Consider the following 21,620-nt stretch of genomic DNA (forward strand, 5'->3'; position numbering starts at 1 on the left):
TACCAAACGAGGACAGAGGGATTGAGCAATTTAGGGCAGAAAGTAGATTTATTTCAGTACTTTCGTTTTTAGTGACACTACCCCTTTCTGTTGAATGATTCTGTTTACAAAGTAAACTATTGACTCTCTAATAAGGCATTAAAAGACAACTTTGCATATTCAAAATAACAGATTTATTATTCCCAAAGTTAGTTATTACTAACTCAAACTTTTGAAATTAATCCTCAGTAACTAACACTGCTCCGACTTCGCCAGTTGCCTAAAATTCTGTTTGTCCATTCATGTTTGTCTGCACTCAAATATTTGATCACCAGGCCGCTCTAGCTCAGCCATGCGACAGTATGTTTCTGTACAACCTAAGTGATACAAACATTTAGCAAACCCCAAACAGCCCCCCTCGCTTTAATTTCTCCCTCCTTCTCGGGGCTTAGTCCTCTCAGCTGACACGGCTTTGCTGAGCACTGGGGACAACTTTCTGAAACCCTTTTGTAGCCAGTCCCATACAAGCAAAAACACACAAGTAAAATACAAAAAATAAAGAGCATCGAGGATGGTTATGTTGACAACTGTAGCTTAAAACTCCTTTCCTCTGAAATATCTTGGTTGTATTGCTGATTTTCATGAGAATTATGGTTACGGATCACCAACAAAGAAATTCTATGTGCAGGAGGATCGAAGACTGGAAGTTTTCACAGTCAAAGAGGAGGATAACTGTTTGGGCAAAATGCATGATGGTAAGAAAACTCTGAAAAATGTCCTTCAAAAATTCTAATAGAGAAACACTTCTGTCCTTGCGATGTCCCTCTAGATTTATTCCTAAAAACGCCGGACCATTGGAGAGGATTGCTGACCAGAATCAGAATTTCCCTTTGAGACTGATGATGTCTGATCTCAGCCAGGTCTCTGTTTACTCTGACTCTTCTGACATTTATAAGGTAAGCTGGAAAGCAATAACCTGATGGTAGATAATTTTAATGTTGGTACTATTTAATTTCATAAGTAACAATAGTGCCACAGTGAGAGTTACTATCTATAAAAGTAGAAAATATGGAACAGTGCAGAGCACTTCCTGGAGTGGACTGCCTACTAAATATTTGTTATATCTGGGCAATCCAGAGAGTATCAAAGACTCATCAACAACATCTTAAGAGAACCCACAACAATATCTAAGCAACATCTGAGGCCTTACCTGGCTCACTGTAGGCCAGTTTTCAAGATTCAGTAATATGAAAGACATTGGCCAGAAAATATCTTAATGATGTCTGTAAATGTTTTGAAAGATGTGCCTCCTATCACATCTCAGCAATTATCCGTTTCTGACTTTTATCCCCCAAAACATCTGGGTTATGCAGCTGGACAATGAAGCACACCAGCAGATTATTCTCTAAATTGCTTTAAATAAATATTTGAATGCTCTGGAGTGGTGTGGTCAAAGTTAATATAAAACCATGACAATGTGGCATGATCTTTAACAGGCCGCTTATTTGTGAAAATCCTCCGATGTCAATTTATTGAAACAATTCTTTTCAAAGTGATGTAAAAAAACAAAACAAAAACACAAAGGTCAACATATTGAGCTAGCTAAAAACAAGACAGCCCGGATGTACATCTGAAAGAGGAAGACTATGTTCCCCTATAGCCTACTGTCTATTTAAAAAGTTTTCAGTAAATAAAATCTTGTTAAAATTAATTCCTTTTTCATTTCTACAGAATGTGTTCTGTAATCCTGCTTTTGAGCTGGAGGGGGAGCAGGAGGAGCGGGTGGACGGCTTCAGGACTTCCTCATCCACTCCTGAACCAATCAAACCCCCAGCAGCCAGTGAGTCAGCCAATCCCTGACTGACATTTCATTTATTTAAAGTTTTTAAACCTTGGATTTACATACAATAAATTATACTGACAACTAAGTGAGGGAATATAGAGATAATTAGCTTACATGTTTTATTTAATGTAGACTTGTTAGTTTTTTCATGACTGTGAAAACAGTAAAATCAGTCCATTACTTTGTGTTTACCTGCACAGAAAACAGAACTCTGAGACTGAATCACATGAAATGTTTTAGTTTTGCTCATCATTTTACATTTTATTAAGCTACACTTCAAAAACACAAAATCTTACCAAGTATTTTTGTCTAGTACTAGTGCAAATATCTTAGTACACTTAAAATAAGACAAAACTGACTTATAAGCAACTTCTCAGCAAGATATAGGTGCTTGTTTTAATAATTTAATATAGATAAAAAGTACTAGTTCCACTATCAGATTAGTTCACCCCACAAGCCATTTTCCCATGTTGTAAGTGAAAACAATCTGCCAGAGAAAAAAATGCTTGGTCAGATTTTGTGTTTTTGCAGTGTAGGAGGAAATTAAGTTATTTAAAACCAGATTAAATGCATAATTTGTCCTTCAGGTTTTGTGGAAATGTGCTCCATGCGGCTCAGAGTCAGAGGTGGTGGGTGGGGGCCGGTGGTGGTCTCTGCTGCTGCCCTGCTCCTGCTAACAGCCATTGGACTGGCACTGGCTCTTATTCTCACTCGTGAGTTCCTGCTCCACGTAGTTGCTCAGGATGCAATAAGGCATATTTAAAAATGACTGAGAGAATGGATGAAAGGACTTTAAAATGTCCACCACATAGTGTACAGTAGACAAAAGTCTCTGCCCAGATGTATGTCATTTTCTCATAATGTCCTGCTTTTCTTTTAGAACTGAAAAGCCAGGCAGTGGACAATCACCTGACAATAACCTCTACAGGCTTACAGAGCACAGGACATGATGTGCCCCTCACTTCAACTGCAGCACCTTTGAACAAAAGTCACATGGACAGCACAGCCATACCACAGCCTGCTGTGATCCCCCAGTCTGAAACAAGTACATCTATCCTTAATCAACAGGACTCTCATTTCTTTCAGTGTATATTTGTTTTTCTCCTTTAATAAAATATTCCTTTCTGTCTCTCAGGCTGTGGAGGTGTCATGACTGACTCAGGGGGCAGTTTCAGTTCCCCAAACCACCCTGGTTCCTACCCCTCAAACTCACATTGCATCTGGGAGATCCGGGTCCCACTCCCACACCTGGTTCAGATCCGTGTTTCCTATCTGGCGGTGGAGGGACCGTCCCCCTGTCTGTTTGACTGGTTGGAGGTTCAGCAGCAGGTCGAGCAGACCTCAGTGTTCACCAGGTCAGTCAGGTTGAAGGCAGGATGAAAATCTAAATCTGCCACAGTTTTATTACTTTAAGCTGCTTAATTGCAATGTAAGATTTAAACCTCAATCTCTCGGAAGAAGTGTTAAAAAATGACACAAGATGGCGCTAAAGATTTGCAAATATTTGTAGTACTTTTGACAAAAAGTACTCCGTGCAAAATTTTTATCTACTCAGGAATAACCTTTTGTGTTGTAACACATTGGTAAAATATATGAACACTGGAAACATAGTAAAATTATTCAAGTGAATCTTTTTCTTCAGGTTCTGTGGTAACGTCGCCCCACCAACGATCAACACAAACAGCAGTACCGTATGGGTCACCTTCCACTCTGACAGCAGCATCGCCAGCACCGGCTTTGCTGCACAATATAGAGCTGTCCTGCCCGCACAAAGTCAGTATTCGGTGTTCCAGATCAGTGTTTTTCAAACAGGGGGCCTCGGCCCCCGGAGGGCCACTCAAAAAGCTGGAGGGAAGATATGGGGGAAAAAAGTTAACTGGAAAAATTACATTTTAAATCATTCATTTTATTTATTTATTTATTTTATAAATGCGATCTGTTTTTCTATCATTATTGAAAGGCAGGGATGGAAGAAATTGCCTTTATTGTCCCAAAGAGGGCCACACTCATCTTCCTGATTGGCTGCTACTCAAATGTATCAAGTTGCTTTCCTCAAGGTAGCATATAGGAAGAGTGAAATGGAAAAGTTCACAATAAGAAAAGGAGTTAAGGTAACAATTTTTTTTTCTTCCTGTTGTGAAGGACAGTGTGGCAAAAAACTCAACTGTGGAAATTAAATACAATTAGCAGAAGAGGATGAGGGCTACTGAAAAAGAAAAAATCTCAGAATTTTGACTTTTTTCTCAGAATTCTTACTTTTGATGTCAGGAGATTAGTCAGACATCAAAATTCTAAGAAAATTATCTGCTAAAATTATCTGATGAAAATGTTCCACCACAAAACTAAATTTTACCACCTAAAATTAGAAGATGTGAAGAGCATTTCTGTAAATGTATGTAATCATTATTGAATAGTGAATGAAAGTGAGAAAATAAAATCTAAAAGTTAATGTTTCTTTATAAATCTTGTAGCATTGTCTGTGGATTTTCAAAAGGGGACTTCGGCCAGAAGCTAATGCTGTTTGGGGGGCCATGGCCTGGAAAAGTTTGGGATCCTCTGTTATGTTTGTGCAAACTCACATTCATTTCCACTTTCACCCCAGGATCTTCTCTGTTTCCTCAGAGAGCTGCAGCAGAGAAGAGTTCATGTGTGATGGTGGCCGGTGCCTGCTGCCTGAGTCTGTGTGTGACGGTCATCCAAACTGTAATGACCAAACAGATGAGGCAAACTGTAGCCATAAGAATAAAGGTGAGAGCACAGAAGCTATTGTAAACCCAGCAGTAATCTTTAAGAAGAAAGGATCTGTGATCACTGTTGTTTTCCAGAATGTGGTGGTCAGAAGTCTGGGCCGTATGGTTACCTGGCAAGTCCAAATCACCCCAGGCCTTATCCTCACCAACAGGTAATTCTGAAACAACCAAACACACCCAGATTACTAATAACTGGAAAAGTAACAGCCTTTGTTATGTTCCCTAGTTGTGCGTGTGGCATATATCTGTTGATGAGGGTCATGTCATCACGCTAAGCTTCAGAAACTTCAGTCTAGAGACGCAGGATGTGTGCGAGTTTGACTATGTGGAAGTTCATGACAGCAACAGCATTGGAGCCGGGAGAGTTTTAGGGAGGTAAGAGGCTCTTTAGCTGTAATATCATTTGTGTTTTCCTTCACCTGAGTTCAAGAGTTGAGCTAAGGCAGCTGTTGTGCCTCGGTGATAGGTTTTGCGGTACTACCTTCCCACCAGACCTGACCTCCTCAGGCCCGCACATGACAGTGGTGTTTGTGGCAGATGAGGGTGTGGCAGACAGCGGCTTTAACGCAACATACCAGGCTGTGTCCATGCTGAACAGTGAGTCTTTGCTTTAATAAAGTTAGTGTTCTTGTTTCTTATTATCCCTCTAATTTCACCCCCATATTTTCAACATGGGTCAAAAGAAAATAAGCTAATGCTCATGTATTTAAAAGTTACTGAAAAACTATCCATCTATTTGAAACTCCACTAATTTATTGTCAAATTGTACAACTTGAATTAAATAAACATTCATATTATTCATTTATTTGGAGCATAGAGGTAAAATGTGAGTGGTGATGATGGTATCATGGTTTGGATTTGTTTTACATAGTATAAGTAGAGTATGCATTCCCCTTCTATGTGTTTGGATTTTATGTAACAGACCAACACAAAATAGTGCATAACATCATTTATAGCAAAGCAAGAACACTGCACATCATTTTGAACACACCGTCAGCTTGATTTTCTCATAACGACCGCAGCATGCGGCTATAGAGATGATTTTTTACAGCAAGGACAAGAACATTCAGACAGCTAAATACAAGTAGCCCTAGATAAACATTTGTAGAGGCCATGAAGATTTAAGACCTGGAGCTGAGAATTATGGAGAAGAATTTCAGTTCCTACATGTGGTGGTAGAGAAATACTGCAGCTGTAACTGTTACCACTGACTCAAGAAGAGCTGAAATTTTTATTTGTTATGTTTCTGCAATCGGTGCTTGCATTTCTATTCCCTTCACAGCTACTCGGTGTGTTGGTCTGTTACAGAAAAGCCCAATAAAATTATTGATATTGTTTGATAACAGATAATCTGAATCTTTTGCAGGGCACTGTAGATTTGCCCTTTTCATAACATACTATAAATATAAATGCAATTAGGTTCTAATGCAAATGTTTCTGTCCTTAACATGTCGCAAGAGAAAGTGAAAAACCAGCATACCTAAAACCATGCAATTATCATATCAACTTTGTTTTTGTTTTCCCTGATAAGGAACATGTGGCCCGAACCAGATCGCCTGCAGCACAGGGGAGTGCCTTCAGCAGCAGTGGCTATGTGACGGATGGAGTGACTGTTCAGACGGTGCTGATGAACAGGGCTGTGCTAACTCCACCTACCCTCCTTTCAGTGAGTCTATGTTATCACCGGCCTCAATCAAGAAGCACTGACAGTTTCTTTTGTCTGCTGCTGCTGAGCGGTTGACATAGGAGACAATCTGTTGTTCATAACAGGGTAAAGGAAATAGAAGAAGTTCATATACAAAAGATGTCCTAATTTAAATGAGTTCAGATTTCTTACAGCTGTTTTAAAGAAATTGAAGTATGCTTTTTTTCTCACACAATAACACCAGCTTCGTCATGTGAGATCATAGAGGTGGAGATGTGTCAGGGCCTCAGTTACAACTTTACCTCATTCCCCAACATATGGCTGTCCATTGCTGACCAGAGGGAAGCCGCTACACTCCTGCGACAGTACCGGGTAAAAGTTAGCTTAATAACGCATAATAATAACACACCTGAAAGAATCTTACTATGCCAATGCATTTTCTTTTACTTTATTGCTTCAAAGAGTCACAATAACTAGTTTGGAAAGAAAGAAAGACAAAATGTTTTTGGGATGAACGACCACACTCCAAATCAAACCATATACATCCATAAATCACACTATTTTTTGGTCCATCTGAGGATGGCAATGCTTAACTATAATTTTTGAAAAATACACGTTTTTTAGTTTCTAAATAATATTTAGGTATGATTACTCTTTCAAAGTGGTGGATTAGTCATAGGTAGTTCATGAAGTTAACCTCTTTGGACTAATTCTGTTTACTGGTGAATGTGCAGATGAGGCTTATGCTATGGATATTTGTCAAAAATCTATAACATAGTGTTTGGTGGCCATGTTTTGAATCTTTCTGACCAACAACACAGAGGTTACTAGAGCTTGTTAAACCAAAATAATGCACACTTCTTGCCTAAACAATACATTTATTTTGGCCCATTTGTATCCAGGGATATGAAGGACACAAGAGTTAACAACTGAAATACTCAACAGACTAAGGATTCAGAAAATGTATAATATACCCATAATGTCTGTTTATGGGAGGTGATTATGAGCTGTAATTTGAAGTCATAGACTTAGACTATAAACATAACTTGTTCTTTGGTGTGTGGGGAGTGTTTAGGATGTCACTTATGTGTCTAGTTTGTTAGCTACAATCAAACTAAAGTAGACTGTTATAACATGTTCTATCAGTATAGACAATGCATTGTTTTTAACACAGGTTATTGCCAGACAGTGATAATCAGGGTTTACTTTGTTCTGTGGACAGGTGCTAATGGAGCTGGCGTGCTTCGAGCCTCTACGGAAGCTGGTGTGTGGGATGTTTCTCCCTCAGTGCAGCCCTCAGGGTGGGGTCCTCCAGCCCTGCCGCTCAGTCTGCTCCTCCGCTGAGCAGCAGTGCAGCCAGGCCCTGGACCTCTTCTCCTTTAGCTGGCCTTTCAACTGCCACCTCTTACCAGACTCACAAGACCCAGTGGAGTGTTCACAGCCTTAAAGATTAAACTGCAACATCACTTTTACTGCTGTAAAGGGGTTGAATATATTAGTGTTTTACCTAGAAAATAACTGCAGGGTAAGGTTGTGAAGTTCTTCAGAATTTAACCTTTGCTCTTTATCCTTCTGGAGGTCAGGCTAAAGCTGCATGACCCTTAACCAAGAAATTATTGAATTCGTTGAGCAACGTGAGCATGAAGACCTTTAAAGTGGTGCAACTTTAAATAAGACCTAAAACTAATGGTCCAAGCCTACAGATGAAGTAAGAAACAATTGTTAAGTGAACAGACTTTGCAGTTTCTTGCTTTAATGTCAATACTGTAAAAATAAAAAAACACTTACATATTGCTTTAAAATAGTTTTTTCACTGCATTGTTCTTTAACAAATATGAAATGCCTTGATTATTTAGGATTTGACATCAGTCTGGGTTTGATCAACAATGAAATAAGCAGCAGTAAGTAAACTCTTTTTCTATTCGTGCTTGGTTCACTATATGACATCACAAGTTTTCTTGTGTTTTAGCCATATATGGACCAGTCAGACACTTAAATATTCTTCTTCACTTTATTAGTTAAAAAACAGAAGAAAAGCTTCAACAGTGCCTTTCAGTGAGGTCAAAAAATCTGACTGCTGTCTTGATTCTTCATAACAGAATATAATATATAATCATCGAATGCATAGGAGAAAAGATCTGTCTCCTAACACGTTAATAAACACAACAAGATTATTAAACATTAGACTGGATGAAAGAAATCCAGATTTTCTTCACTGATTATTAATGTCTGCTACAAAAAGAAGCATTCAGCCATTGAAAACCTCAGTTATAGATCCATATGGAGGTATAAGAAGTTTGATAGTATGGTCCAGAGCAACTGCAGTCAGACCCCATACTCGGTGTTTGCCATTACAAAACACTGGTAGTGTGTATCCATACTTGTTGCCAGTACGAAAGTTTGTGTAGCCGCGATTCTGGGGATTGGACAGGTGTGACAAGGACAAAGTGAAGATCTCGTCTACCTGAAGGAAATACAGACAAAACAAGTTCAACTAAAGTTTTGAAGAAATTAAACAAAAAAAAAACAATCTTGGTTTGGATTTAACTGTACCTCCTCTGGGTTTGGTTTGAACGCCAACTCCTCAAGAGGACCAAGGTTAGCCAACACCGGAGCAATCATCATCCCTGACTGCAGAGAACAACATATACTGTCAAGTCACAATCCTTGAGCTTCCTTATATTACAACCAACTTCTCAGCTGGCTTTAAGTCTGGACTTTGACTGGGCCATTCAAACATCCAAACAAATTAGAATTGTTAATTGCTGAATGGTGGACCTCTCCAGTCAAGCCATTTTTAGACACAAGGAGATTTCTACCAATACCTCCCTGTAGATTTGACTCTTTCATGCATGTTTGGGATATCCTTGAATCTCCCATGGCAACCATTCAGGGGTGCTTGAAGCCTGCTCTCACAAACACCCCATACAAAGCTCCTCTTTGGACTCTGCCTCACTGATCATCCCTCCTAATTCAGCTTCCTTAAACTAGCAGCAATCAGCAAAAATACTGCATCTCTTCTGAGCTCATCATACAAACATCTTCTCAGTTCAACACTCCATGAAAGTTGTAAATGGATATTGAGCTTTAACATGCTGAAGGTGAAACGTCGGAAAGAGCGGGAGCTTCTCAAAGAGACAGGTGCCAATTTCAAGTCACCAAATTGCAAAATCAAATTTTGTTCAAGTCAGGTTAGTACCGCCCCTTTAATGATCTATAGTTTTTTTTAACTATATATATTATATTTGATTTAACAGGGGACAAATCAAAGTAAGCTTTCAAATCAGATCAAAACACCTTCCACTCACTGTGTCCCTCAGAGGTTTCATGACACCCCAGACCCTTTCAGCTGGAATAGTAACTCCAAGCTCCTCTCTGGCTTCCCGCAATGCAGTGGCCACTACATCTCTGTCTGATGGATCACCCTTTCCTCCAGCAAAGCTACAAGGAGGACAGATAATATAGTATTCTGCCTGCAAATCAATGAAATGTGAAATACAGGAAAATGTTGTGTGTGCTTGTCTTCAGCCTCCCACTAACCTGACGTCTCCTTTGTGCTTGCCCTTCAGCGTACAGGAGCGCAGAGTAAACAGAAACGCCGGTCCTCCTTTATCGTAGCAGAGGGAAACCAAGATGGAAGCCCACTTCCCTTTGTTCTTTCCTTGAGCCTGGCCGGCCCCTTGTCTCACTTTGTCCATGTCGTAGTGCTTCCAGTTGGCCTGCAGGATCTGTCGACATCTATTTTCGTTCTCAGGGGACAGGCAGTCCTTCCAGGTGTCTGTTACACGAGGGACAGCCTGATGAACAGTTCTGATTTGATAGACGGAGTGATAGTGGGTTTGTGCTCGACAGTGGAACTGGTTTGAAATCCGGGGATTAAGTGCTGGCATATTATAAATTGTAGCCGGGCTAAGATCCAAAGGCCAGGAAGTCCTGTTGAATAAACAGTGCCAGAAAGTGCTGAAAACATAAGGTGCTTTGGTTTTGGCAGAGACCTGAGGTTGATGATAATGGCTTTTCAGAATGGCTTTGGAAATAGGGGTTTCAGATATAAGGCCTTCCAGCTGATAATTCTCACTGTCTGCGCTGAAAGACGTCAGTTGAGATGAACAGCATAAAGTCATAGTGTCTTTTTCATGGATTTGAACATGTCTTCTGGCATGAATGTGTCTTACTTCCAAACATGTTGAGTCAATGTGTTTAGAGAAAGCAAAAAGGCGAAATTCTTTTGACAGCTGCAGTGACCTTAAATTACAAGCACACACCAGTGTTCGTGGACCCCTGAACATCCTGTAAACAAACAGAAAACATACAGAGATTAGAACAATGTACAGACAGGTTGTGCGAATTATTGACTCATCAGTATAAAAAAAATGGTCATGTGAACCAGATTACACATTGTTAAACTTGCAGACTGACAAATTATTAGACTAAAGGATACAAATGCATGCTACATTTCTCAGATTTGTATTTGTAAACATTTCCCTTTACATCACAATTATGTAAAACTTACTAATCTCCAATTAAAACCACCCGAAAAGTACGTTGTAACGTGACAAAATGTGAATTTTTTCATTTTTGGAAGAGTTTATTAAAGCAAAGACATCATTTCAACACCCAGCAGGTAAAGTTAATGCCCAAAAGTCAAACTCTGCTGCTACCTAACTTAATGTGCTTTACTTTATCTTGAGGCAATTATTTTGCAAATGCTGATATTCAAATAACACAACAGAGTTATTTGGTAGCAGTCAAGACCTACTCTGTAAATCGAGCTTTCAGAATAACAACCCAAACTAACTGGATAAGTTAGCAAAACATTAGCAACACAGATAGCTAGCAAGCTAATGTCAACCGTTACATAGCTGAAAATTGTGACTTACAAACTGCGCCTATTCAACATGTCCCGCACAAGTTCAAAATACACATAAGACAAATAAATATATATAACATAAATAAAATATTTACTAGAGTACAAGGTACACCGAGAGCTGACATGTTCACACTGAGAGAAAAAAACAATACCTGGTTATTCGTCGTGCTACCCGGCTAGCTGCCCTTGGGTCCGCTCCTTTTTCTCATAACGGCGCCAAGTGCAGTAGAAGTTATGGTCACTTTCGGCGAGGGAGGGGTGAACTACTGAACTCGTTGAACTTAATATGCTTTGCTTACGAGATGAATATATAACAACTGAAAATGTTTTAAATATAGACCTTGTAATACAACTTATCAAGCACTTTTACTGATTCAATTTATTAACATGTTCATGAATTGGCAAAAATTCTCGTTTGACATTAAAACAGCCCAGCTGTGAATTTCAGCTGTGTAGTCTAAATGAAAACCACTAAATGTTAAAAGAGCTCAGATATCAGGATATGAACCGCAGAGTGTTCTGCTAACACGAATTGGACACTTATTTCGCAACATAAACAAATAAATAAAACACACACAAAGGTTGCGGAAAGCTGTAGACAAAATCGGGTTAAGGTCACAGAGCTTACATCTCGTTCCTACAAGGGGTGAAAGTAACCCCGCACCCAAAGAGCAGAGACTGGAACAGGCTAAACATTGAAAAACTACTAATAGATAAAAACAAGACTGTAAAACAAATTCTTAGATAAAAACCTTTAAATGGCTTGCGCCGTTGGAAAAATGAGGCGGATCCAATGGAGACTGAGCATCACATGCATCAGCGCCTCTCTCTGTGTTGACGTCAGGCATACCTCACATAAAACTTGTTTTTCCTTTTTTTGGATAAGGGCTGGGTAGGAAAAATAATTAGTGATTAAATTCCCGCAAAACCCCATGAATTACGTCATTGCTGCTTAGTGCCACTTAACCAGTTTGTCTTGTTGGCTGTTTTTTTCCCAAAGTGGGAGGAAAAGTGTTCCTCATTTATTTTCATTTCCAAAAAAAAGAGTTAAACCAATTGTTAGTTCGAAAATGTCAAACATTTATCCCAATCATGTTGTTTTGTGAATTTTAAAACAATGATTTAGATGGTTCAGGCTAAAAGTACTCTCAAACGATTGACAAACACCAGTGACATAATGGGAAGAAACTCCACCACACCTGTTCTACAAGCCCCACCCCAAGCTAAGGAAGCTTGAGTATTTCAGTGGCAAGTGACTCAAGTCAACTGTCATTTTACTATTTTGGTCCCTTGCTGTCCTTTCTTTTTGCTATAAGCATTGATTTTTGTAAACCGTAACATACTTCTTCATTGATACCTTTAAGACCTCAAGCATCATCATGGCCTCAGCTTGGCCTGAAGAAGAGAACTTTGCTTGCTCGGTATGTCTGGAAACTCTGAAAGAGCCCACCACTCTAACATGTGGACATTCCTACTGCTTGAGCTGCATCGAAAACCACTGGGACAAGGAAAACAACAAAGGTCAATATAGCTGCCCGCAGTGTAGGCAGCTCTTCACTCCTCGACCTTATGTGGCCAAAAATATGCTGCTTGCACAAGCCATGGAGAAACTAAGAACAAACAGCATAAAGCAAAGCAACATGGTAGGCATCTATTCAGCTGAACCGGTGATGCCTGTCTACTTGGACGTCATATCGAATATTGGGCCCAGGAAGGGGAGTGTGTACCCTCAGCTGCCTTCAGTGGAACCCAGTCTCTGCCCTCAACACAAGCAACCACTGGATTTGTTTTGCCATGAAGACAAGGAGTGTGTGTGTGTGATGTGTTGCCAGGATGGACACACAGGACATCGTGTGGTTGGACCTCAAGAAGAAAGAAGAGAGAGACAGGTATGTAACCGGCAAATGTCATTTCCACCTTAGTAAAAGAGGTTAGTGTGCTTTGTGCGTATTTGGTGAGTAAAATAAAGATCAGAGAAATCACAAACTATCTTTATTTGTCTCTACTTCTGATTTGACTGCACTGCAATCCATTTATTCACTTTGTCTATCAAACTTTGATGTGTGTCTAGAAAGAGCTTGTCCAGATGCAGGCAGAAGTACACAGGAGAATCCAGGAGTCCGAGAGGAATATCATGGAGATCCCGCATGCTGCGCGTCAACAAAAAGTCAATGAAACTCCTTGTTGATTTTCTTTAAGTAGATATTTACAAAGGCATTTATGGCATCTCTCATGTCTCTCTCTAGGCCTTGCTGCAGGCCCTTCAAAGGGAGAGCTCTGATTTATTTCCAGAGCTGGTTAAGAGTCTAAATCTGACAGGGACACAGGTTGATGAGCTCCTTATTGCTCAGGAGAGGGTCTTTGACGAACAAGTCGAAGCACTGGTGAAGCGTTTAGAGCAAGATTTATCACAGTTTCGTCAAAAAAGTGAGGAGCTGGGCAGGCTGGCTTATATCCAAGATAATATCTCCTTCTTGAAGGTAAGGAAGGATGGCTCTAGAAAATAGTTTCATTTTCTTTTCACAAAATATTCAAAATGTTAAAATATTAGTTGTTATGGTTGTTCTATCTGATTCTTTCCAATGTTTTTCTCTCAAGAACTTCCTCCTCATGGAGCCGTTGGGGCAGACTGGTGCAGCAGGACAGTCTGGGATTATTCAGGAGGAAGGCATGGTGGCTTCCATAAGATCAGTCATTAAAGAGCTACAAGAATCCGTACAAAACCTCTGCAAAGAAAGTCTATCCAAGATTGTCAAAATAGGTCCGATTATTTTCCTCATAATTGTTTTCTCTTTTATTTCTTGATTTGTTGATGACTAAAAGTTTATCTTTGTAGTGAGTCATGAACCCATGGCTTCAACACCCAACAGTGTGGCAGCAGCAAGCACAGTATCCGCTGATTATTCTGGTCAGGCCGCTGCACAGGTTTCAGGTTTGGAAACCTTTCTTCCTGTCCAATGCTACACAGAATATTCTTAAATTTGAAACAAATGTATTTTAAATGATGGGAAAAGGACTTGTTTCTTACAAAGTATTATTTTTCTAATACATAGTCTATGAAGAAATTGATGTTTCTCCACCGCCACAACCTTTGCAACCTCAGTGTAAGTTTCTAATGCACATAATATGGATGTTTTTGTGTTTTTCTTTTTTTTTAAATTATGCTAATTCTCAGTATTAAAATTGTCATAGTTTCCTCCAAAGTACGTGAGTCTTCAAGATTCAGAGGATCTATGAGTCATCAAGGTAAGATTAGAACAAAGAATAACAGGGATGATGTTGCTGTGCTGATGATTGAGCTTATGGAGGTGAAACTTGTTTCAGTGGAATATTTATAGATAATTTTTTCTCTTCCCCTATCTGTTTTGGAAATGGATCTCCAGCAAACCCTCCACCTCTCCCATGTTTTAGGCCTCAAGGTACATCTACTTGTAATGCATCTAATCTAAAGGTCACGTTTCACTTACATTGGTTAGTAATGCATCATTATGAATTTGTTGTTGCAGTATCTGGAACATCAATTAAGCTTGTGAATCCAGAGCCACAAACAAGAGAGGAAATGTTAAAATGTGAGTCTGTTTTAGTCTTCAACATAAAGTACAATACATAAAACTGAAATTAAGCATTCTAAATGTCCTTAGGCTTCATCACAATGTTTTCTGTTTTTCTAGTCCGCTTTGAACCAACCATAGACCCAAACACAGCCTACCGCCACATGAAGCTGTCAGATGATTGTCGGAAGGTCACAATGCGTGCTGAAAACCTGAATCCACCTGACCACCCTGATCGCTTCTTCTTCTGGAGACAAGTTCTCTGCAAAGAGCCCCTGGCAGGGAGCCCTTACTACTGGGAGGTCGAGTGGATGGGCCAGAGGGTGAGTCCTTACACACAAGCTTTAAATGCAACTTTGCCCTTAATTTATGCCTTGCTGATCATAATGCTACCAATGATTGTCTCAGGCATCAATGTAATGTTTGTGATTGTTTTTTGGAGAGGAATGTTGAGACATCTAGTGGATGGATTGCTTTTAATATCTTCCCACAGTCTGTGGTCGTGTTCACATTTAATTGGAAAATTTTAGATATTTATGTGTAGACCCAATCATGTCCCTAACCACCTCTATTTTGCCTTTTTGCCAGATTGCCCATTTCTAATTTGTCCCTAATTTCATTACCTGCTGTCTGTAGAAGCTCTTGCGTGAATAGTGTCCAGGGAAAATCTAAAATGTTTCTGCACCACAGACTTGAGCCAAGTTTGACCAGTTGGACAAAGTAGTTGCATACAGTTTTTGCATTATGGAACAAAAAAGGCCTTTAAGGCTAGAACTTGAGATCATAATTAATTGGTTTTTGCTTGACTGTGTAGCTTCTAAAAAAAAAACCTTCTGTTGTGGATTTCCTTACAGCTGTGTCCAGCTGTAATTTATCTTTACCATTGTCTTAAAGCAACACTTACTGGTCTGTGCTGTCTTCATGGTTTTGTCCATGAAGCACTGGTTTGTGAATTTCTCCAGATTTTGTGATAGACTGTAACTAAAATATGAAAAAATGATGACAAGTTTACTGATATAGGTTCAGTTGTATTGAAGAGCAAAGAGAGTAAAGCCTTCTCCTTTACCCTTAGTCATTTCATGCACAGAAAATATTATTGCATGGATATCATTCAATTGTGCCTTTCTAAAACTTATAAAAATGCAGACAAATGATCTATTCTCTGTTTCAAGAGTGGGTGTCAATTTTCAATTGACAAATAAGCAATAACATGCTAATCTGGGCACAACTGGCAGATTATATTTGTTGCTGTATTGATTTTTTTTTTCTATCCTCCAGGTGGTTCTATCACCTGGTGTGAAGGGCCATATCACACATCAAAACCTACTTACGCCTATGATTGCTTGGTTTTCTGTTCTCTCATTTGTTTCTGTCTATGACACTTTGCAGATCACCATTGGTGTTGCTTTCAAGGACATGGAGCGCAAAGGCTATGACAACAAAAGCCGTTTGGGTCACAACGCTCAGTCCTGGAGCCTTTACTGGTCTGGCACCGGCTACTCCTTCTGGCACAATAACCAGGAGAAACTTCTGGGCTTGCCTAAGGCTACGCGGATTGGCATCTATCTGGACCAGCATGCTGGGATTCTAAACTTTTACAACATCACCAACAACCAGGCTCACCTCATCCATCACTACGAGACGCAGTTCACTGGGCCACTGTACGCAGGGTTCAGGCTGGGCGCCGGAGTAGGCGACTCTCTGACTATTTGTCAACTGGATTGAGTTCTTGATTCTCATAGATTGGTTGCTGTGGTTTTGATTATTCCAACTAAAGTTTAAGCTCTCAAAATGTCTTGTGACCCTGACATGCATGGAAATACTTAAGACTGTGCAATTTCTAGAATATTTTGTGCACCAATCTCATTGTGACTTGAAGTTTAACTAAATTGTTGAAAGGCAATGAAATAAAAAACATCTTATTTGAAACTGTTTTAGTTGTTGTTGTTCTTAATAATTGAAAAGCAGCCCCAGCAGCACTAGGAGAGAAACAGATCCTCAGCATGATGCTACCTCCACCATGCTTGACTATTGGTTCTTTTTTGTTGATTGAAAAGGCTCATCATAGTGCACTGTTATTGTTGCCAATAACCGTCTGTGTCCTTAACATTTTGCTTTTTCTTGAAAACATCTGGGTTATGTGAGCTGCTGAATATCTTTTGGTCATTCATCCTTGCAGGAGTTGATTTTTGAATAATGCTTATTTTTCTGCTACTCATTCCAAGTGGATGTTAAAAACCTGATATATATTGAGGACAATGACACTACAGTTGAATAACTTTCAACATGATTTTTTTTTGTACGCTTCTGACCCAGCACGGTAATTGTCAAATATTCCAAAAACGGAAATTCCCCGGCGGTCCAGGAGGTTGGACACACTGCAGCACTGTGAGCGATCCAAGAGATTTGTGCTTCTCTTACAAGTGACAGATGATACCTGAGCAGCATGAGGAACAAAGCCCCAAACTATGAGGAAATGTCAGGGACAGACAGTCCACAGGGATGAAGAAATCTATACTCGCACATCGGGTTTTAAAGGCAAACGGGAGGGGCACAATGAGGAGGAGCAAATAAGGAGGAGCTACACAAAAATATATATTCTCTGTTCCTGTGTTATTGGTGAATACCTTTCTCCTCCTGCAGAAGAATCGGTATCATTTGCCATCATGAGAGGTGAGACTTTAATAGTTAGAGCTTGATAGACATGAATGCTGGAGTGTAACGCTTTATAGTTGTAAATTACAAATGTTAGTATTAATGATAAGTAAGAAAATTAGATTTGATTAAAAGTATAAAATAACACACAAATCTAATAGAAAAAAACAGCTCATCTGAAAATTTATGCTTCTTATAAAAAGAAGAAAAATGTGTCAATTTGATGGTTATTTTGAAAGATGGTTCAAACTTTAGAAAGCATTTCTGCAAATGTTTCCTGACTAGTGCAATTTTTTGTTGTTTCAGCGGTTGTTCTGATGTGTCTGCTGCAAGCAGTTTTTGGTCAGGATCAAACTAAATTCAGCTGGAGTGGACCTGTCATCACACAACCCACTGCAGACCCCAATCTAAACAAAAGTGGGTTAAATGCCTTTTTAGACCGAGTCCCTACCAAGTTTTGCCTCCTAAGCTAGCGTTTGTATGTTTTCTTGTATGTGCATAGTATGCAGTAACGACCAAGCGGCGTGTGGCTGCTGTCTGATGCAGAAACAGATGGAGAGGATGGAGCTGGTCTTTAATGTGACAACCAAAGAAATGAGCCAGCAGCTCATGAACTCTAAGATGACCCTCAACAACATCAAAAGTGAGTGTATACACCAAGCAGAATACAGCACAGAACCATCATGGCCTTCTGATCCTTTTAAGCAAATCTTTTTCTGATACCTGTTTTTTTTTTTTCAGACAACCGCAGCGCCTTCTCTGTCGCCCTGAACAACGAGAAAACTTTGACCTGCTTCGGCCCCATGACTGAAGACAGACGGGTCCCCTACAAGTACATCTTCCTCAACCTGGGAGACAGCTACAACGCTCAGACCGGCATCTTCACCGCTCCCAGCTCGGGTGTCTACAGCCTGGCGGCCACCGTCTACAGCCTGTCTCCTCTTGACCTGCCCCAGGCCACCTGCGCCCAGCTGCAGGTGAACGGCGTGGCCGTGGCTCCCCTCATTGAGAAGAACGGACTGGACAGCGAGGACAGCAGCACCGTTGTGATCGCCAGGCACCTGAAGGCCGGCGACCAGGTGTCTGTCAGCCTGCTGAAAGGGTGCAACATCTGCGACGACACCTCCCACTATAACACATTCACCGGTTTCCTGCTGTATGCTGCTGAGACAGCGTAGCTGCCTCTGGCGTTAACGCTGCTAGATGACATCTGTTCAGGTTAACAGTCATGAGTTCAATGCTTTGATCCGTTGTGCTCAGTTTCCTGTTACCTGTTGTGTTTGAGGCAGTCTGCTTTCTTCTGTATGCCATGCACATAAATTGTTAGCATCATGTCAACTGAAGAGTAAATATGAACAAATAACGTAGCTGTTGTTTCTTTTTTAAATTGAGGTATCCTGGATGTAACTTTTGACCCTGTTCCAATGAAATGATCTGATCTGAGTTGCTTTCATTGTTCAGATACAAATAAACTGGACTTAAACATAAAGCTGTCATTCTGAGCATAAATTTGTGAGCAAATAAAACAACAATAAAAAATGAAAGTTCACACTAAATCCGATGTTGCAAGAGCTATGATTTTTTTCTATTTCTACATTTTGTCACATCACAACCATGAAGCACAACCTATTTTGTTGTGATTTTATACAATAAATCAACAGTGTTGCACATAATTGTGAAGTGAAATCAAAAAGAGATGTTGCTTTTTACATTTCTTGCTAATTAAAATTTGAATGGTATGGCTTGCATTTGCTGTGTTCAGCCACTTTCTACTCTGATACCCCTAATTTAAATCTAGGATAACTTCAAAAGTCATCTAATTGTGAACTAGGATTGACCTAGATCCAGCTGTTCTATGAAGAGTCTTCTAGATTTCTCAGAGAACATTAAAGAACAAATATAATGGAGACTAAGAAATACTTTAAATATTGCTGAAACAATATTCAAAGCGTCTCACAGAGCACTGTTGAATCCATTGAACTTTATAGGCTACATGCACTATAAACATGGTGGTGGCAGCATTATGCTGTGGGCCTGCTTTTGTTTAGCAGAGGCCATGAAACTGGTCCATGTATGCAATATGAAAATAATAAAGTGGATGGAGTTATATGTAGGGAAATCCTGCGAAAAAATCTGTCCATGGCTGCAAAAGATTTGATGACAGCAGGACTCTAAACATTCACACTGAGATGCAATCACAACCACACAACCACATTTCATTATAGCCAGATTTACCACGTTTGCTTTCTTCTGGTGTAGAATTACTGTATGATGCATGTATCACATCAATGATGTAAAAGTGGGATAAAATGTGACATAAACATTCAGACTGCAGTCGCTTTGAAAACTATCAGATATATCGAATTTATTTTTATTGGAAGTGGCACAAATCAGATTTTGGAGGGTGAAAAGATTGGAATTAGGCTGTTCAAGCTGCTGTGAAAACGTCAAACATGGTCAAAAATTAGATTTGGGTTGCATTTTTCTGCTGTGTGAAAGTATCCTGGAGACTTTGACCAAAAATCAAGAAGCCATAACCGGAATGAAGATGTCTCTGTTCAGATTTTTATTATTAAAAAACATATTGAAACGTGACAAAATGTGGAAACAAGTCCAGACCTTTTCACGGCATCTCTTGTTATCTCCTGGTGTGACAGAACCAACACCTCCCTCCAGATGATATGTGATATGTGCCCTGCATCAATAACAAAGAACTTGAGGGTGTGTTGCTGCTTCTGTGAGCACCCAGTGATGAAAATACCCCCAGTTATACTATTACAGAGGCAAGTAGGGGGCCCGATTAAAGAAGAACAAAACAAGGTGGAGCAATTTTAAAGGAGAACCATAAATGTGAGGTGGTAAGGGAGGAGCTCCAGGAGAACTATATATCCACGATTATTTTCCACAAACAGTCACTTCTTTCACTTTATCCTTCCTCTTGAAGCTGTCTGTATATCACCAACATGAGAGGTGAGATTAACACACAACAAAAGAAAATTTTATTACAAAGCTCAACAAATGTTCATCTATCTTTTACTTGTTTTTCCCTCCAGCTGTTGTGTTGTTGTGTTTGCTGCATGTGGCTCCTGGTATGAGTCAGTTCAACTGGGAAGGACCTGAGCGAGTCGCTCCAGACGCCGTCACCAGTTCAGCCAGTGGTGAGGACTTGTGATTGTGTTTTTAAGATGAATGTGTGCATCTTCACCTGGATGGACGCTAAATTGTCTTTGTGTTCAGCCTGCAATGTGGATACGCTTTCATGCGAATGCTGCAAGATGGTGCGTGAGACAAAGCGACTGCAGACGTACTTTAATACAACTTTAACTAATTTGGAGAGGGAGCTAGATAAAGCAAACCAAACTTTTGTCGCTCTTCAAGGTGAGAATCACTTTCTGAAGATATTTAGATAAGAAATCACTGTTCTACTTTCTAATTACTGTAATCTTTTCTTCTGCAGGCAGCCGTGTTGCCTTCTCCGTCTCTCTGTACACCGGAGACACCTTTAAGTGTTACGGACCGTTTGGGGTCGACACCATCATTGCTTACCAGCACATCTTCATCAACCTGGGAATGGCCTACAACATGGCCACTGGTATCTTCACTGTCACCTACCCTGGGGTTTACAGCCTGGCCGTGACCTCCTTTAGCGACGCTGGTTCTCCTGGCAACATTCTGGCTGTCTGCACCAGCCTGCAGGTCAACAGCCAGATAGTGGCTGGATCCAGAGAACTCAACAGGAACGACCAGGAGGACAGCACCACCATAGCTGTTGCCCTGAAACTGAAAGCTGGAGACAAAGTGTCAGTCAAGTTGGCCAAGGGATGCTACCTCTGTGACGATTCGAACCACTATAACACTTTCAGTGCCTTTCTGCTTTATGCTGATGCATAAGTTAGGGAGTTTAGTTTCCTCCTCTGTAATGACATGTAGGCGCTTACATTACTATGTTCTAAGCTCTTTGAGGGAAATCATATTTTAAATGTCATCCTATAAGCTTTCAGTCTGGGCGATCTGAAATCTTCCTGACATAAAGCACGACTAGCTTAGATGTGTAACATTTTATGTTTTTCCTCATCAGATTAGGACATTTCTTGTTTGATTTGAGGCTCAAACCCATAAATCCTTCAATGACTTTAAGACAAAGTTTCCTTTATTTGTGATTTTCTTTTAATCTGAGTTCTTGTGTATTCTCAACAAACAAGGAAGTGTAAAAACAATAAATGCTGGAATTTGAACATTGGTTTGCTGTCTTTTTTTTGTTAATAATTGATGTTTTCTTTGCATATAATAACCAAATCTCTGAACTTTTCTTACAAAAAGATAATGT

General features: G+C 39.9%; 5 protein-coding genes across 8 annotated transcripts; 4 read left to right on the plus strand and 1 right to left on the minus strand.

The window, feature by feature from the left end:
• The first annotated feature begins 81 nt into the window (after nucleotides 1–81).
• mfrp (membrane frizzled-related protein) lies at nucleotides 82–8,006 on the plus strand. 2 transcript variants are annotated; one of them, XM_023351895.1, is made up of 14 exons: nucleotides 82–734; nucleotides 809–935; nucleotides 1,711–1,819; nucleotides 2,410–2,535; nucleotides 2,703–2,867; nucleotides 2,958–3,177; nucleotides 3,465–3,595; nucleotides 4,445–4,570; nucleotides 4,648–4,724; nucleotides 4,799–4,947; nucleotides 5,039–5,169; nucleotides 6,104–6,238; nucleotides 6,462–6,589; nucleotides 7,440–8,006. In XM_023351895.1, the coding sequence occupies exons 2-14, from the start codon at nucleotides 879–881 to the stop codon at nucleotides 7,662–7,664; spliced, it is 1,779 nt and encodes a 592-aa protein (XP_023207663.1). In that variant the 5' UTR covers nucleotides 82–734; nucleotides 809–878; the 3' UTR covers nucleotides 7,665–8,006. The 2 variants fall into 2 exon arrangements, with proteins under 2 accessions (XP_023207663.1, XP_023207662.1); XM_023351894.1 differs by having other exon boundaries at nucleotides 82–935.
• A 208-nt stretch (nucleotides 8,007–8,214) lies between these two features.
• nudt8 (nudix hydrolase 8) lies at nucleotides 8,215–11,415 on the minus strand. Of its 3 annotated transcripts, none has more exons than XM_023351898.1 (5): nucleotides 11,240–11,415; nucleotides 9,758–10,507; nucleotides 9,526–9,658; nucleotides 8,771–8,848; nucleotides 8,215–8,681 (listed from the first exon to the last, which is right to left on the minus strand). In XM_023351898.1, exons 2-5 carry the CDS (start codon nucleotides 10,504–10,506, stop codon nucleotides 8,466–8,468), a joined length of 1,176 nt encoding a protein of 391 aa, XP_023207666.1. In that variant the 5' UTR covers nucleotide 10,507; nucleotides 11,240–11,415; the 3' UTR covers nucleotides 8,215–8,465. The 3 variants fall into 3 exon arrangements, with proteins under 3 accessions (XP_023207666.1, XP_023207667.1, XP_023207665.1); XM_023351899.1 differs by lacking the exon at nucleotides 11,240–11,415 and adding an exon at nucleotides 11,183–11,225; XM_023351897.1 differs by lacking the exon at nucleotides 11,240–11,415 and adding an exon at nucleotides 11,098–11,176.
• Nucleotides 11,416–12,347: 932 nt separating this feature from the next.
• On the plus strand, nucleotides 12,348–16,567 carry LOC102229604 (tripartite motif-containing protein 16-like). Its single transcript, XM_014470813.2, has 11 exons — nucleotides 12,348–12,976; nucleotides 13,159–13,254; nucleotides 13,334–13,567; nucleotides 13,686–13,848; nucleotides 13,924–14,019; nucleotides 14,141–14,191; nucleotides 14,280–14,333; nucleotides 14,471–14,506; nucleotides 14,594–14,656; nucleotides 14,759–14,961; nucleotides 16,028–16,567. The coding sequence occupies exons 1-11, from the start codon at nucleotides 12,467–12,469 to the stop codon at nucleotides 16,361–16,363; spliced, it is 1,842 nt and encodes a 613-aa protein (XP_014326299.1). The 5' UTR covers nucleotides 12,348–12,466; the 3' UTR covers nucleotides 16,364–16,567.
• Nucleotides 16,568–17,236: 669 nt separating this feature from the next.
• Nucleotides 17,237–18,849, plus strand: LOC111612040 (complement C1q-like protein 2). The gene is made up of 4 exons (XM_023351795.1): nucleotides 17,237–17,311; nucleotides 17,600–17,710; nucleotides 17,796–17,936; nucleotides 18,035–18,849. Exons 1-4 carry the CDS (start codon nucleotides 17,305–17,307, stop codon nucleotides 18,469–18,471), a joined length of 696 nt encoding a protein of 231 aa, XP_023207563.1. The 5' UTR covers nucleotides 17,237–17,304; the 3' UTR covers nucleotides 18,472–18,849.
• A 1,344-nt stretch (nucleotides 18,850–20,193) lies between these two features.
• Nucleotides 20,194–21,528, plus strand: LOC111612044 (complement C1q-like protein 4). The gene is made up of 4 exons (XM_023351835.1): nucleotides 20,194–20,263; nucleotides 20,347–20,451; nucleotides 20,531–20,671; nucleotides 20,751–21,528. The coding sequence occupies exons 1-4, from the start codon at nucleotides 20,257–20,259 to the stop codon at nucleotides 21,182–21,184; spliced, it is 687 nt and encodes a 228-aa protein (XP_023207603.1). The 5' UTR covers nucleotides 20,194–20,256; the 3' UTR covers nucleotides 21,185–21,528.
• Nucleotides 21,529–21,620: the final 92 nt, after the last annotated feature.

Source organism: Xiphophorus maculatus, chromosome 18, assembly GCF_002775205.1.
Source record: "Xiphophorus maculatus strain JP 163 A chromosome 18, X_maculatus-5.0-male, whole genome shotgun sequence".
Taxonomy (NCBI): Eukaryota; Metazoa; Chordata; class Actinopteri; order Cyprinodontiformes; family Poeciliidae; genus Xiphophorus; species Xiphophorus maculatus.